The 18,197-nt window shown below is 41.1% G+C and overlaps 1 protein-coding gene across 1 annotated transcript in view; it reads right to left on the reverse strand.

Annotated features, from left to right (window-relative positions):
* The window catches only part of fam98b (family with sequence similarity 98 member B), a 35,769-nt gene extending 25,759 nt beyond the window's left edge, over window positions 1–10,010 (reverse strand). Inside the window, exons 1-2 of the mRNA XM_072266878.1 lie at window positions 9,841–10,010; window positions 3,105–3,253 (exon numbers count right to left, since the gene is read on the reverse strand). Of these exons, the coding sequence (XP_072122979.1) occupies window positions 3,105–3,253; window positions 9,841–9,878 (187 nt within the window). The 5' untranslated portion in view covers window positions 9,879–10,010. The remainder of the gene's footprint in view (window positions 1–3,104; window positions 3,254–9,840) is intronic.
* Between the last annotated feature and the right edge of the window lie 8,187 nt (window positions 10,011–18,197).

An 18,197-nucleotide genomic window follows, 5' to 3' on the forward strand; every position in this document is an offset into this window, starting at 1 on the left:
CGGCATATGCCTGGGTGAAGCTGCACTCATCCAGGCAGGTATTTCAATATACCATATGCATTTTGTAAATGGCAAAAAGACTGGCACTTCAGGAATTGAGTCAGCAGAAAATTCAGCCTCTTAACTGCTCATTACCCCCTGTATTTATGTAGTTGGTCCACTTTCGAGCTTGGATGATGGTGTCCCTCAGGATGGTGATGGTGGGAAATCAATAATGGTAAGATCAATAAATATTAAGGGTAAGTGGCTATGCTCTCTCTCATTCTAGAGAGAGGAGGAAATAATGCAATTGTGAGGAGGGCAAGACCCAGGGTTCTTGATTTTGTTTGTCAGATATATGGAACAGTGCATGATGCACTGGCACCCAGGTCAAGTAATCTTGCCAGTCATGCTTTGCACACTAACATCATTTAGATGTACATTTGAAGAATAGTCACAAACATCAGAAAAAGAATAGGGAATAAAATGTATTTTTAATGTCAGAATTTAATAATAGCAAATATTGAATCTTAAAAAAATAAACAATATTAAACAATTTAATGAATAGACCTGAAAACTCACAATACCACTGATGGTCAAAAAGTCATCTCCATGCAGTGTCACAATCTTAAGTCAACTGATCAAAAATAAAGAAATAATTTCTTAAAAAAATGACAGTATGATTTGTCCCTCGAGTGTAAGTTACCTTTCACTAAGATTCGTGTTTGAACTACCTACCTCTTGCTCTACAACTCTTACAAATCTTACTATGCATCACTTACATATTTCAACTTTCATTAGACCCAAATAGATCACTTTGGAGGAAAAAGAATTTCTAGTTTCTACTGCCTTTCCACATACTGAACTCCACCTACCAGTTCTTCCTGCTCAATCTATCAAATACTCTTTCACCATTTTTCAGCTGTTATCTACAGAAATTACAGACCCATTTAAATTGGTGTCAACAGTAAAACTGAATATGGTATGAAGAGCTGAGACTCTAGTACCAACCTCTGGAAGATAACATTAGTAACAATGAATAAATCTGAACGCACAGCCATTAATCCTATTGTGTATCTTACTATTCAATAAAGTCCCTCTCTTGCTAATGGGTTAACGGTCATTCCATGACCTCTAATTTCTGTGCACAATTCCTTACATGGAATACCTTTTGAAGTAGGGTAAGTGGTATCAATTGATACTCTCTAGGCCAAATCTACTTGTTCTTTCTGATTGGTTTTCATTTGGCCAACTGCTCTGCCATACTGTCTTTACTGAAATTCATTTCCACACTTGCCCGTTCACTGCTGCCCTACAAACCTCAGATGAATAAACTGCACCAATTTTTGTTTTGTGTAAATCCCTGATTTTAAAATTCCTTCACACCGACAATTACATCTTCAGTTAGTCTTAATCACTCTGGAATTTCTTACCCAAACCTGCCAACAGTAACACCCTCAGAATCAATGATATTTAATATTCTTTATATCACAAGTTAATGACAATTGATTCTTTCAATCTAAGGGACAATATTTCAATCGTGAATGCTGATTGAGAGACAATGAATTGGAGAGCAACTGTTTGCCCACTTATAATTTTTTTACTACTTTTGAAAATTACCAGAACATGGTGATTGGTCTATCTTTAGGACACTAATATTTTTAAACCAATATATCAAACAAGTTCCTTCCTCTGCTTATCAGTGGCTTTCCCTGAAATCTAGCAGTTTAACCATGTTATCCAACTGATACAAAGTATGAAATAAGTTTTACTACTTCTTGCTTTTCAAATACAGTATCAACTGCATGTACCTTACGTTGCCAATCTGTTAATGTGTCATAAACCTTTAGTATCAATCATGCATTTGTTTTTTAAAAAGAGATACAGCATGGAACAGACCCTTCTGGCCCAGTAAGTCGCACTGCCCAGCAATCCATCTATTTAACACGAGCCTAACCACAGGACGATCTACAATCACCAATTAACCTTCTAACTGGTCGGTATGTCTTTAGGCCGAGGCAGGAAACCAGAGCACCTGCAGGAAACCCATGGGCTCACGGGGAGAACATACAAATTCCTGACTCCAGAATTGAACTCCGAACTCCACTGCTCTGATCTCTAATAGTGTTGCACTAGCTGCTACGATTCTCTAATATAATTTTACATAACCACTACTACCATGCTCTTTATACTCTTGTTCCTCATTCTATTTTTTCCTCAGTTCACAGGATTTAGTTTTTCTTTTTTTTTGTATTTGCACATCTTGCTCGCTGTACTTTCTCTCACCTAACTTGGAGACCAAGAACCATGATGTGAGGGTTTGTTCTTATTCTTTGCTCTATGGGAAATTTTGACTATTTATGTCTGCCTGACCTTCCCCCACTTCAAAGTTCAAAGTTTTTTTGCAATTATTTCAGCTGTTATCTTGGTCCCAGCCTGGCTCAGAGTGCAACCCATCCAGTAGTACAGCTCCTGCCAACCAGTATGACAAAAGCTCCAAGGAATTAAACTCTTCTTGATTATAAAGGCTTTTCACCCAAAAACCTTTTACTTTGTAGTCTGGATGTCCCTGTGCCCATTTGATTTAAGAATACTGCTAACAACATAAAATATACGAACCTGTCATTTCAATGCTTTCTCAGGAGAGACTAGTGTTTCCTTGTTATTGGATGTAACAACTTCAGTGTTAAATCTATTGTATCAACTTCTGTTTAGATTAAAACCCAAGTACATTGTTATCATATTTAGCTTCTTTTCATTCAAATCTTCCAGTGCAATTTTGTTAAAATAATCACCAAATCTAAATGCTAAGAATCCAGCGGGAGCAGCTAGGACACATAGATTTAACCAATATGACCATATATAATGTAAATGGAGGCCAACATTCCAATTAAGAACATAATTAGCAATATTTCTTAAAAATATCAGACATTAAACAAGTCTATTGAGTTTTGTGTAATTTTTATTAGGATGGAGCAGGGGTTCCCAACCTTTTTATGCATTGGACCAATACCATTAAGCAAGAGGTTCATGGATGCCTCTTCATTTGAGAACACCTGGGACAGAGGGAAAGTAATGGAAACATGATACTTGAATAATACTAGACTGATGAAAGATGTACTTACTAGTAATACTATTTATACTTTCTTCCAAATTACATAACAGTTTTATCTGTGAAGATAACCATACACATAATTCAGTAAATTCTGAAGAAGATGGCCCAATCTCAACTGCTTTCAAAAGTGCTTCTTCTTCCAACAAGGGTCCATTGTACCTACATTTAAGAGAAAATAGACAGCTGTTTAATGATTAATACAAGTAAAAATTGAGTATCAATATGCAACTAAATGTACAATTAAAATTATCAGGAAGAATAATCACAACTTTATGGAAACATAGAATAATCACAACTTTATGGAAACATAGAAGTTGAGACTTGGATAGATTGGAAGAATGGGCAGAGAAGTGGCAAATGAAGTACCATGTTGGAAAGTGTATGGTTGTGCACTTTGGCAGAAAAAATAAACGGGCAGACTATTATTTAAATGGGGAAAGAATTCAAAGTTCTGAGATGCAACGGGACTTGGGAGTCCTCGTACAGGATATCCTTAAAGTTAACCTCCAGGTTGAGTCAGTAGTGAAGAAGGCGAATGCAATGTTGGCATTCATTTCTGGAGGAATAGAGTATAGGAGCAGGGATGTGATGTTGAGGCTCTATAAGGGACTGGTGAGACCTCACTTGGAGTACTGTGGGCAGTTTTGGTCTCCTTATTTAAGAAAGGATGTGCTGACGTTGGAGAGGGTACAGAGAAGATTCACTAGAATGATTCCAGGAATGAGAGGGTTAACATATGAGGAACGTTTGTCCGCTCTTGGACTGTATTCCTTGGAGTTTAGAAGAATGAGGGGAGACCTCACAGAAACATTTCGAATGTTAAAAGGCATGGACAGAGTGGATGTGGCAAAGTTGTTTCCCATGATGGGGGAGTCTAGTATGAGAGGGCATGACTTAAGGATTGAAGGGCACCCTTTCAGAACAGAAATGTGAAAAAATTTTTTTAGTCAGAGGGTGGTGAATCTATGGAATTTGTTGCCACGGGCAGCAGTGGAGGCCAAGTCATTGGGTGTATTTAAGACAGAGATTGATAGGTATCTGAGTAGCCAGGGCATCAAAGCTTATGGTGATAAGGCAGGGGAGTGGGACTAAATAGGAGAAAATGAATCAGCTCATGATAAAATGGCAGAGAAGACTCGATGGGCCGAATGGCCTACTTCTGCTCCTTTGTCTTATGGTCTTATGGTCTTAAGTAAAACTTGATCAAAATCCAAGAAGGTCAAGTAAGTTATCAAAATTGATACGGCCACACTCAGATAAACTTCTCAATATTTTCAAAGCCAGCTCTTTCATTGATCTTGTGATTAGATCTTAGCAATGTTTGAAAATATTGTAAATGTTACCCAAGAAAATCTATTAAGTGAATACACCTAAATCATTAGCAAAAAAGGAGTATACTATTTACTCCTAGGAAGTGACAACAAAAAGAAATCTTCTCCAGTACTGCACACAAAGTTATTACAATTGCATAAAAAAATCATGATATACATCTAAAGAAACTTTAATGGAAATTTACTCAAAATTCAAAGTTCACAGTAAATTTATTATTAAAGTACATATATGTCACCATGTGCTATCTTAAGATTCATTTACTTGCAGGCATTCACAGTAGAACAGATACAATAGTATCAATGAAAAACTATACACAAAGACTGACAAGCAACCAACATGCAAAAGACAAACTGTGCACATAAAATAGATAAATAAATAATACTGAGAACATTAGTCGCAGAGTCCTTAAAAGTGAGTCCACAAGATGCGGAATCAGTTCAGAGTTGAAGTTATCCACATAGCATAGCTTCAGGAATCTGATGGTTGAATGGTAATACAGGTGTCCCCTGCTTTTCGAACGTTCGCTTTACGAAATCTCGCTGTTACAAAACACCTACATTAGTTACCTGTTTTCGCTAACAGGTGTTTTCACTGTTACGAGAAAAGGCAGGGCGCACCCCGAGCAGCCAAGCTCCTCCCCTGGAACTGCATTCTAGCCAGCATTGCTTAAACACGTGCCTGTGAGCATCTATGCATTATGTCGATTTATTCTGAGCATCCGTCAGCAAGATGAGTTCTAAGGTATCGGAAAAGCCTAAAAGAGCTCGTAAGGGTGTTACACTTAGCGTAAAACTAGACATAATTAAGCATTTTGATCGTGGTGAACGAAGCAAGGACGAAGTGAGTTTGGCTTGTGGAAGTTGACGAAGATGATGTTGAAGAGGTTTTGGCATCCCATGACCAAGAACTGATAGATGAAGAGCTAATGGAATTGGAAGAGAAAAGGATAACAATGGAAACCGAATGCAATAGCGATCGGACCCAAAGTGAAGTTGTCCAGGAACTGAATGTGAAACAACTGTGAGAGATTTTCGCTGCAATGATTGCAGAAAAATACGACTTTAATTTTGAAAGGGTACGTAGGTTTAGGGCATATTTGCAGGATGGTTTGAGTGCTTACAAAGAACTGTATGATAGAAAAATGCACGAGGCTAAGCAGTCAAGCTTACTGTTGGTTTTCAAGCTTTCCACATCAGCCACAGCAGACGACGAACCTCGACCTTCGACATCGAGGCAGGCGGACATGAAGATGACCTGCCTGCCTGCCCTCATGGAAACAAACGACGATGAGATGACACCCCAGTGTCCAACCACCCCAACATCCAGGCCGTGAAGAATGCAGTGGCAGCTGGGACGCACCCAGAACATCTTTAAGGAAAAAGCCAAAATAAACAAGCTGATTAATTACGTGCCATGCAGCACCTAACTAATCAGCTTGTTTCTTAAAGTTGTGCTGGGTGCAGCCCGGCTACCACTGCACTACTGCATGCTTTGTGGATCGGTATCAGTCGGCGGCCTGGAGGTTGGGGACCACTGCACCACCCCAACCTCCGACGACTCAGCCTAACACACCATCATCAATGTGATCGGCGCTGCCTTCCTGATTCCAGTAAGTGATACTACACCGTACATGCATTATTTCTACTTTATATAGGCTGTGTATTTTTATGTGTTATTCAGTATGATTTGGCAGCTTCATAGCTTAAAGGTTACTGGAGAGAGTGTTTCTGCCAAGAGTGTTTGCGTGAGATTTTCGCTACGGTGGACAGTTCGGCCATGATTGTAGAAAAGTATTTCTACTTTATATAGGCTGTGTATTTATCATATCAATCCTGCTTTTCCTATATGTTACTGTTATTTTAGGTTTTATGTGTTATTTGGCATGATTTGGTAGGTTATTTTTTGGCTCTGCAAACTCTCACAAATTTTCCCCATACAAATAAATGGTAATTGCTTCTTCACTTTACGACATCCCCGCTTTTGAACCGTTTCATAGGAAAGCTCTACCTTCGGAAGACAGGGGAAACCTGTAACTGTTCCTGAACCTGGTGGTGTTGGAGCCAAGGCTCCTGTACCTCCTGCCCAACAGCAGCAACGAGAAGAGAACATGGCCTGGACGTTGGGGGTCTTTGATGAAGGATGCTGTTTTCTTGCAATAGCACCCATTGTAGATGCGTTCCATGGCGAGGAGGACTCTGCTTTGCCTGTGATTGACTGACATACATCTACGATTTTTTGCAGGCTTTTTCATGCCTGGGCATCAGTGTTTCCCCACCAGGCCCTGATGCAACCAGTCAGGATACTCTCCACTACACATCTATAGAACTGTCAATGCTTTAAATGACATGCCAAATCCAAGCAAATTTCTGATAGAGGTGCCATTGTCCCTTCTTTGTGCTAGCACTTACGTGCTGATCCCAGGCCAGACCTTCTGACAGGATAACACCAAGGAATATAAAATTAACAACCTTTTCCACTTCCAATGCCCTAATGAGGCTTGAGTCATGGACCTCTGATTTCTTCCTCCTGCAGTCAATAATCAACTCTGATTTTGCTGATGTTGAGTGAGAGGTTGTTGTTGCAGTACCATTCAACTGGATTTTCAATCTCCCTCCTATATGCCGATTCATTACCACCTTTGATTTGGCCAACAACTGTGGTGCTGTCAGCAAACTTAAAACTGGCATTGGAACTATACTTAGCCGTATAGTTGTAGTTTTTAAGCAAGTAGAGCAGCTGGCTTGTGTTGCACCTGAACAGGTGGTAAACAGCCCTGTGGTGCATCTGAACTGATGGTGATTGTGGACAAGATGTTTTTGCCAATCTGTACTGACAGTGGTCTGCAAGTGAGAAAATCGACAAAATCTCAGCTGCACAAGAATGTATCAGGGCCCAAGTCGTGGGAGCTTAGCAATCAGTTTTGAGGGGATGATAATGTTGAAAGCTGAGCCGTAGTCAATGAAGAGCATCCTGATATATGCATCTTCATTGCCCAGATGTTCCAGAGCTGAGTGAAGAGCCAATGAAATGGCATCTATAGTTGACCTGTTGTGTTGGTAAGCACGCTGAAGAGGATCCAAGTCTCTCCTCAGGCAGGAGTTGACACGCTTCATGACCAACCTGAGAGCATTTCATCACAGTAAATGTAAATGCTACTGGAAAGAAGTTATTGAGGCAAGTTACCATTTTTTTCTTGGATACTGGTATGATTAAAGCCTGCTTGAAGTAGGTGGATACCTCAGAATACCAAAGCAAGAGGTTGAAGATGTTTGCAACACTACAGCCAGTTGATTCACACAGGCCTTCATCACTCAGCCGGGTACTCTGTCTGGGCCAGAAGCTTTCAGTGGGTTCACCTTCCTGAAGTCTCACATCAGCCTCAGAGGCTGAAATCACAGGGTTGTCAGTGGGGGGGGGGGGGGGGGGAGCTTTGGGAGTATGTGAAGGTGCTTCCATGTTCTCTCAGTCAAAGTGAGCATAAAATGCATTGAGCTGGTCTGGGAGTGAAACCTTTTTGTCATTTATGTTTGTAGGAAATGATGGCATTTAAGCCCTGCCATAGCTGTTGAGCATCCTTCTGTGATTCAGGTTTGGTTTTCACTTTGCCACTTCACTTCTGGAAAGGCTTTCGGGAGGTTAAACCTGGACCTCTTGTACTTTCCTGGGTCACTAGTCCTGAGCATGAAGTACATTAGCTGCCTAGGATCGCTTTTCTAAAATTTAACTTTTTCCTCCAAAATTTATATTTTGATGGCTTTCAATAGTTGAATCTTTGGTTGGCAAGCATACTTTTGAAAGCAATTTTAGCTTAGGCCTCCATTACCATTCTGTATGTACAACTTTGTTTTATTTTACGATACAGATATCTCTAACTGCAAGCAGATGAAAGTGTTGTGAAGCTGAAATACCAGCTAGCCAGCCCAGATTTTGCAAAACTGCCAGCATCTTCCCTGTGCAAATACATTCAGGATGTCCAAAACCACCACACTGACTCCTCAGTAATGCAGCTTTTGCTGACTGTGCTCTGATACCATTGTGAGCCATAAATAGTGACAATTCACAAGTATAGACAACCACCACAATATGGTGAGGGGGGGAAGAGGATGGAGTTATTTATTAACTTCTTTTCCCCTAAAAAAAATTGAGAGTGAATTTTATTCCACACATCTAAAATTTTGCATATTTACAAAATTTTGTAATGACAAACTCTGCAACTTGAATAGTTGTAACACAGTTTGTCTGCAACTTCTTTAAAGAATTAGCATGAAATATGTGTCTAAGAACATTTGAATGGGGATGAAAAGCTGCAAATAGCCAAGGTCAGCATTGGGTAACTTATAAACAAAAGAGATTCTTCAGATGCTGGAAATCCAGAGCAATACACACAAAATGCTGGAGGAAGTCAGCAGGTCAGGCAGCATCTATGGAAATAAACAAACAGTTGATGCTTCTGAGGGGGAAAAAGTAAAACAGTAAATGTTGCCTACTTCAATGAAGGGTTCATATTATGGAAAATCATGATTCAGACAGTTTTTCAGGAGTGCAACTCCTCAGTAATGCAAGGTTGTACCATACAATTAAGTGCTTTCCATTTTGTTCATAAGTATTTTTGATAACTGTCAATAATTAAAATAATTCAATTATTTGATTCTTGAAAGTTTTTATACCTGGTCTTGAAAAAAATCCTGATGTTGACTAAGCAAAGTGGAATGGTTCACAGCTGTTAAAGCTTCCCCCTGACCTGCTTTGTGAGTAGGACTTGGTTTGCTCTCCATTCCCACGCGATGACATTCACCTTCACAGGACTCTGCCATGATGCAGGATCTCTTCATTGGAATTTTGGCTGGTACTTTGCAGGAAGCTGACAGTGATGGATCTAGCAAAGCCTTACCACATAGGCCAATAATAGGAGGCAGAGGTGGCTTGGTGCTGACAGAAGCTTTTACACTACAGAGTCTCTGAATGGTTGTGATTTTTTTTGGTTTTAACTGTTCATAAAGGTAAAGATTATATATCATAACGAAGCAACTTCTATAAGACATGGAGACTGCAGATGTTACAAACTGGAGCACAAACCGCTGAAGAAACTCTGAGCCGGGTTGCATTTGTAGTGGGAAATGGGCAGAGGGAGAAAGTGTGGGGGAAAGGGGTAATGGATGAGTTTTGGGGGGGAAGATGATGTGGGGACAGAGTGGGGGGGAGAGAGGATGGAGGGGCGGAAACAAGAGCAATACATACTCGTGTCGAGGTCGGCACCAACACTGAACCAAACAGCATTCCTCTGCTGCAAAAGTCGTGAACCCCGTGAGTTTCCCGCCGCAAAGTTGAGGTGTGAGCAGAAGAGAAAGGGGTCCCCACCGGACACTTGTGCGGAGCGGCAGTGCAAGGGATCTGCAAATAGCGGAGCCACTCACCCTAGCGCATCGAGTGTGTCCAGGATGTCCGCCTCCATGGCGCGACCAACAAGCTCGAGTGCACTGCAGCAGCGGCTCAGAAACGAGACTAGGCCTTCGCCGAGCTCGCCACCTCCCGTCACTTCACCCCACCGCCTCCTTTCAAACCTCCTCCCGCTCCTTTGTCCAACGACGAGTGGCCGAGCGGAGCTACGCGCTGCAACTACGCCGTCCTCCTACGGTCGCGGCCCCTGCTGGTTGGAAGGTGCTGCGGTGGGCAGACAATCCTCATTTCAGACTCAAAGGTAACAGAGCGGAGCACTGGGTCTCAATTCTATTTAAAATTTCAGTTCGATGATACTGCGCTTGTTTTCATAAACGGTGCTCAGGTCAAGAGTTGTTGAGAGCTTCGAGATCCTAGGAGCGAACATCACCTTTAATCTGCCCTGATTCAACCATGTTGAAGCTGCAGTCAAGGAAGCTCACCTGCGCCTTTACTTACTCAGGAGGCTAAAGAAATTTATTATGTCACCTTTGACCGTCACCAGTTTTTATCTTTGTATCCTCCTATATCTACATTTCTCGCGGCCTCGGTAAAGTCGCCAACATAATTAAAGACCCCGCCCCCCCACCTGGCGGCAGGCTCAATGACACTTTCAAGACTATTGGATGGTTCCCTAGTAGGATAACATGGATTCTTGACCTCATAATTTAGCTTGCTATGACCTTACACCTTACCGTCCACCTGCACTACACTCTCTCTGTAATTCTAACACTTAATTTCTGCACTCTAGTATTGTTTTAGCCTTTAGAACATTGAACATTGCAACACAGTTTAGGCCATTCAGCCTATGATGCTGTGCCAGTCTTATAACCTACTCTAAGATCAATCTAACCCTAACCTCCTACATAGCCCTCCAGTTTTTCTATTATCCATGTTCCAATCTAAGAGTTTTGTAAATATCCCTATGTATCTGCCTATACTATCAGACACTAGCTCAATGTTCTGTTGTAATGAATTGATCTGTATAAAAAGTATGTGAGACAAGTTTTTCCACTGTGGGTGAATGTGACAATAATGAACCACCGGTCTATTATATAGAATTTTAAACTTTATTTTGTGATCATTTTTTATATATGAAACCTTCAGCAAAACAAGGAAAGAATGAAGTGTAAACAGTCGATATTTCAGCTGATAGTCTTCATCTCAGCCCGAAATGTCAACAGTTCACTCTTTTGCATAGATGCTTGCCTGGCCTGCTGAGCTCCTCCAGCATTTTGTCTGTGTTGCTTTGGATTTCCAGCATCTGCAGATGTTCTCATGTTTGTGAGCAGTCGCTATGGATCAATGATAATGTAATACAGTATAGCACAGTAAAGGCCCTTCAGTCCACAATGTTGTATCAATCTTTTAACCTAGTCAGGATCAATCAAACCGCTCCCTCCCTCATATCCTTCCATTTTATCTTTCATCTATGAGTATCTTAAATGTCTCTAATGCATCTGCCCCTGCCCCCACCCCCGACAGTGCACTACATACAGTGTAAAAACCCCTATCTCTTCCAAACCTCCTTATAATTTCTTCCAATTACCTTAAAAGTAGGTCCTCTCGTATTAGTGCTCTGCAAAAAAGGCACAAGCTGTCTACTCATTTTTTGTCTCTTATCATCTTATAGATCCCTATCAAGTTGACTCTCATCCTCCTTCATTCCAAAGAGAAAAGTCCTAGCTTGCTCACCCTTTCCTCATGAAACATCCTCTAATCTAAGTAGCATCCTGGTAAACCTCTTCTGTACCTTCTATAAAATTCCATATCCTACAATGAGGTGACCAGAATTGAAGGCAATACACCAAGTGTAGCCTGACTGGAGTTTTATAGAGCTGCAGTATTACATCAGGCTCTTGAACTCAATCTTCCAACTAACAAAGCCCAACCTACAAAATGCCTTCTTAAGCAATCTGTAACTTTAAGGAGTCTATGGACATCTACCACAAGATCACTTTGTTGCTCCACACTGCTAAGAATCCTGCTATTAACTTCAAATTCAATCTTTCAAAGTGTATCACTTCACACTTGTTCAGACTGAACTCTATCAGCCCAGATCTGCATAATATCAATGTTCATTTGTCACCTAGATGGGAAGAAATTAGCAAAAACAAATTAAAGAAAGGGAGGGACATTGTCAAAGTGGACAGAATTAGAGTGGAGATTTTGAGGCTTCAGTCAGAGAAAGCAAAGAAAGAAACGCTGTGAATAAAGTCTTTTCCCCCACCTTCTTTACATTTGCTCAGTTAGAACAGTAGCGATGCTGGGCAGGATAGTGGAATTTTCCTCTTGCGGGATATGGGAAGGCAGGTCCCTGATGACTAGAAGTGCATCCAGTTGCGGCTTCTAATAATCCATGTGACAGAGTTAGAGTTGGAACTGGATGAACTCTGGATCATTTGGGAGGCTGAAGGGATGATAGATAGGACATATAGAGAGGTAGTTACATCTAAGGTGTAGGACACAGGAAACTAGGTGACAGTCAGGAAGGGGAAAGGGTTAAGGAGCCTGCACAGAGTATCGCTGTGGCCATCCCCCTCAACAACAGAACTTTGGATACTGTTCTGGCGGGATACCCAGCAGAGAGATGTCACAGCGGCAGGGTCTCCAGTACTGAGTCTACCTCTGTGACTCAGAAGGGAAGGCGGGAGAAGAGGTGAGCTTTGGTGATAAGGGATTCATTAGTTAGGGGAGCAGTAAGGAAGTTCTGTGGGCGAGGACGAGATTCCTGGATGTTATGTTGCCTCCTGGGTCCCAGGGTCCAGGACATCTCGGATCGAATCCTCAGCATTCTTAAGTTGGAGTGTGCACAGCCTGAGCTTGTGGTCTATGTAGGTACCAATGACATCGGTAGGATGAGTGACAAGCTTCTGCAAAGGTAGGAAATATTATATGGTTTAACCTCTGACAAAGGAGTTGGCGTAGGAATGAGGGCATAAGATCTTTGGATCATTGGGCTTTCTTCTAGGGAAGGTGAGATCTGTACAGAAGAGGTAGTTTGCACCTGAACTGGAGGGGGATAATATCCTAATGTTAAGGTTTGCTAATGTTGCACTATGGGGTTTAAAGTCGAGTTGCAGGGGGATGGGAACCAGAGTGCCAGAACAGTTAGTGGAGAGGTTGTGAAAACGGATGTTGGTACGATCTCAGACAAAGTCAGGAATCGAAAGATTGAGCATGGTGCAACTAGTGTCCTGAGCTGTGTATATTTCAATGCAAGAAGTATCATAGGAAAGGCGTATGAGCTCAGGGCATGGATGAACACCTGGAATTATGATATTGTAGCCATTAGTGAGACTTGATTGTGGGGGGGGGGGCAAGATTTGCTGCTCACTATTCCAGGGTTCCATTGTTTTAGATGTGACAGAGTAGGGGGGGGGATTAAAGGAGGAGGGGTGGGAAAATTTCACGGTAGTGTTCCACCAGGACAGATGGGTGAATTTGTCTAGTAAGGTGTTATGGATGGAACTGAGAAAAAAAATGACCATGTTAATAGGGCTATATTACAGACCACCCAACAGTCTGCAGGATTTAGAGGAACAAATTTGTAGAAAGATCACAGACTGTTGCAAGAAACATAAGGTTGTTATAGTCAGTGATTTTAACTATCACATATTGACTGAGACTCCCATACTAGAAAAAGACTAGATGGGATAGAACTTGTCATATGTGTTCAGGAAAGATTCCTTAATCAGTACTTAGAAGTCCCAATGAAAGAATGTGTGGTACTGGATTTGCTATTAGGGAATGAAACAAGGTAGATGACAAAAATTTGTGTAGGGGAAAACTTTGCATCTAGTGTCCACAATGGCATTAGTTCCAGAGTAAATATGCAAAAAGTTAGGTCTGGTCTGGTTGAATTCGAGGTTGGAGAAAGGCCAATTTGGACGGTATTAGAAAAGATCTGGCAAGTGTGGTTTGGGACAGGCTGTTTCTGGCGAAGGTGTAATTGGTAAGTGGGAGACCTTCAAAAGCAAAATTTTGAGGCTTGCATGTGCCTCTCAGAATAAATGGTAAAGATAACAAATGTAGAGAACTTTGATTTTCAAGAGATATTGAGGCTTTGGTTAACAGAAAAAGGAGGTGCATAGAAGGTATAGGCAGATGGGAACAAATAAGGTTCTTATGGAGTATAAGAAATGCAAGAGAATACTTAAGAGAGAAAGTAGGAGGGCTAAAAGTAGGCAATGAAGTTGCTCTAGTAGACAAGGTGAAGGAGAATCTTAAGGGTTACTACAGATATGTTAAGAGCAAAATTGGTCCTCTGGAAGATCAGAATGGTAATCCATGTGTGGAGGCAAAACAGATGGTGGAGACCTTAAATAAATATTTTACATCTGTATTTACTCAGGAGACAGACACATAGTCTATAGAAGGGAGGTAAATGGCAGCAACTTCATGGACCCTGTGCAGATTACTAAAGAGGAGGTGTTTGCTATCCTGAGGCAAATCAGGGTGGATAAATCGCCCCAGGGCCTGACAAGGTATTCCTTCAGACCCTACAGAGGAAAATGCAAAAATGCCGGGGCTCTAGCAGAGACATTTAAATCATCCTTGGCAATAGGGGGTGTACCAGAGGACTGGAGGAGAGCCAATGTTGTTCCACTGTTTTAAAAAACGGCTGTAAACATAAACGAAGAAATTATAGGCTGGTGAGTCTGACATCAGTTGTGGGAAAGTTATTGGAAGGTATTCTAAGGGACCGGATATGTAAGTATTTGGATAGACATAGACTGATTAAAGCTTCGTGCATGGTAGGTCATGTCTAACCAATCTACAGAGTTTTTTGAGGACGATACTAGGAAAGAGGATGAAGGCAAGGCAGTGAATATTGTCTACATTGACTTTAGCAAAGCATTGAACAGGGTCCCATATGGGAGGTTGGTCAAGAAGGTTCAGTCACTCAGCATTCAAGGTGAGAGAGTAAATTGGATTAGATATTAGCTTTATGGGAGAAGCTAGAGAGTGGTAGTAGATGGTTACCTCCCTGACTGGAGGTCTGTGACTAGTGGAGTGCAGCAGGGATTGGTGCTGGGTCCATTGTTGTTTGTTATCTATATCAGTGATCTGGTTGATAATGTGGTTAATTGGATCAGCAAATTTGCAGATGACACCATTATTGGGGTTGTTGTGGACAGAAAGGAAGGCTAACATGGCTTGCAGAGGGATTTGGATCAGCTAGAAAAAATGGCTGATGGAATTAAATGGAGACAGGTGTGTCACTTTTGCACTTTGGTAGGACCAACCAGGGTAGGTCTTACACATTGAACAGTAGGACACTGAGGAGTGTGGTAAAACTAAAGAATTTGGGAATACAGGTCCATAATTCATTGAAAATAGCATGACAGGAAGATAGGGTTATAAAGACAGGTTTTGGCTCATTGGCCTTCATAAATCAATGTATTGAGCATAGGAGGTGGGATGTTATGTTGAGGTTGTACAAGGTGTTTGTGAAGCCTAATGTGGAGTATTGTTTGCAGTTTTGGTCACCTACTTACAGGAAAGATGTGAACAAGGTGAAAGAGGATAGAGAACATTTACAAGGATGTTGCTGGGTCTGGAGGACCTGAGTTATAAGGAAAGATTGAATAGGTTAGGACTGCATTCCTTGGAATGTAGAAAATTGAGAGGAGATTTGGTAGAAGTATACACAATTATGAGGCCACTGTGACCATAGCCCTCTATACCCTTACCATCCATGTACCATTCCAAACTTCTCTTAAACATTGAAATCGAGCTCTCATGCACGGCTTGTGCTGCAGCTCATTCAACACTCTCACAACACTCTGAGAAAAGTTGTTTCCCTTCATGTCCCCCTTAAACTTCTCACCTTTCACCTTTAACACATAACCTCTGGTTATAGTCCCAGCCAACCTCAGTGGAAAAAGCCAGCTTGCATTTACCATATCTATACCGCTCCAAAATACACTCCATCTTCTACCACCCTCTGACTTTGGTGGACAAGCCAAGTTTCCACAGACCCCATGACTCCTGACTTTATTAATAATCCAGCTATGGGGAACCATATAAAACTCTTTACTAAAATCCATGTACATCAGATCCACTGCTCTACTTTCAATTTGTTTTGTCACTTACTCGAAAAAGACAATCAGGCTCGATGGAGCATGACTTACTCTTCACAAAGCCATGCTGACTATCTCTAATCAGACTGTGCTTTTGCAAATGCTTGTAAATCCTGTCTCTAAGAATCCTCTCCAATAGTTTGTCCCCTGCCGACATAAGATTCATTGATCTATAATTCGCAGAAATATCCCTATGACGTTTCTTTAATGAAGGAATAATACTTGACATCCTCAAGAGTTCCCGTACTAATCCTGTGGCCAGGAAGGACATGAAGATCATCGTCAACGGTGCAGCGAACCCCTCTCTCACTTCCTAATGTAATTTGGGGTATATTCCATCTGGCCCCTAAAAACTTATCTATCCTAATGTTTTTCAAAGTTTCCAACACAACTTTCTTCTTAACTGCACAATGATACAACCTGTTATACGATGACCTCACATTCATAAAGTACCCACTCACTGGTGAATACTGAAGTAGAATATTCAATAAAGACCTCCACCATCTCTTCCTACCCTCACTTTATTAACCCTTCTGTTCTTCATGTATATGTGGAATTCCTTGGGTTTTTCCGTAATCCTACTCACCAAGGCCTTTTCATGTCCCTTTCTAGCTCTCCTACGTTCCTTCTTAAGCTACTTCCTGGCTATTTATAACTCCCAAAAGCATTGCTAAAGTTTTGATTCTTAAACCTTAAGTACAAGTCCATAGGACGTAGGAGCAGAATTAGGTCATTTGGTCCATCGAGCTGGTTCTGCCATTCATTCATGGCTGATTTATTATTCCTCTCATCTCAATTCTCCTGCCTTCTTCCCATTACTGAAAGGTTTAGTAATTTGTGGGTGTGGATCAAGACATATGGTGACGTTACAAACAAAAGAAAATTATGGCAAGGCCACACACTAAATGGAATAGAGAAATATTTATTTAAAAAAATAACTCTAACCTCTTTAATAGTAATCTGTTGAACAAAGTCACTAGTTGATGAAAAAGTTTAATTTTGCAAGCAAGTTAGTTTTGGATTCAGCTTTTGTTATCAAAGTTATGTCTTACATCTCTGTCTTTTGAAAGGTGATTAATCAAAGCTCAGATCCTTGTCATGCAGGAAAATAAGCCTTAGCTTTTGACAGGCAAGACCTTGTGGCATCCTGATCCCATTACCACATATCCCCATTGAAGGTCTGCAGGATGTTGGTTTAAATGGCTCTTCTCCAAAGCCATGCATTGTCTCCCTCAGTCTGAGCTGATACAGGAAATATTAAACAGACCAGTGTGGATGCAGGAGGAGAACTCAATGAGGTTCATTGTGTGAAGTTTTGCAAGTAATCACAAACCATTTACCCCTGCAGCATAGATCTTAGTCTGCTCTGATTCCTTCTTTTTCCACATAAATAACCAAACACTTTTGACCATGGACATAGGAAGAGAATTAGACCATTTGGCCCTTCGTGTCTGTGTCACCATTCCAGCAGGGCTGATCGGTGATCCCTCTCAACTCCATTTTCCCGCCTTCTCTTTGTAACCTCTGACATTCTTACTATTCAAGAACGTATCAATCTCTGCTTCTAGTATATGCAATGACTCCACAGTCAGAGGGTGGTAGTCAGATTCACCACCCCCTGGCTAAAGAAATTCCTCCTCATCTGTTCTAAAAGGATGACCTTCTATTCTGAAGCTGGGCCCTCTGGACTTACACTCCCCCTTTATTTTAAACATTCTCTCCATGTCTACTCTATCCAGGCCTTTCAATACTTGATAGGCATATTTTTCTCATTGGTATATTTTCCTTGTAAACTGAAGAATTGAAGTGTGCCCTCTGGCCCTAGACTCTCCGACTTATGGAAACATCCTCACGTCCACTGTCTAGGCCTTTCAATATTCAACATATTTCAGTGATATCCTCCCCACCCACCAAATTCTTCTAAACTCCAGTGAGTACAGGCCCACAGCCTTCAAATGCTTCATGTTACTTCAGAGTAGGACAAGTTAAAATATTCAAAAACCAAAAGAAGAGAATGATTTCTTCTGTTGCCTATGCATCTCCCATATATTGAAATGAGAAAACTAGGCTTATTAACAATCTGTTATTTCAAAACACTGCTCACTGCAAGTGATAGAAATACCCTGAGTTAACCTTTCATGCAAAAGTACTATATGCCAGCAAATTTAATGGTATACAAACTAATCTTATGATACACTAATTAATATGCAATGCACTGATTGGAGGCAGCTTTCCTAATTTCCTGGCAT

Source organism: Mobula birostris, chromosome 1 (assembly GCF_030028105.1).
Source record: "Mobula birostris isolate sMobBir1 chromosome 1, sMobBir1.hap1, whole genome shotgun sequence".
NCBI classification, from domain to species: domain Eukaryota; kingdom Metazoa; phylum Chordata; class Chondrichthyes; order Myliobatiformes; family Myliobatidae; genus Mobula; species Mobula birostris.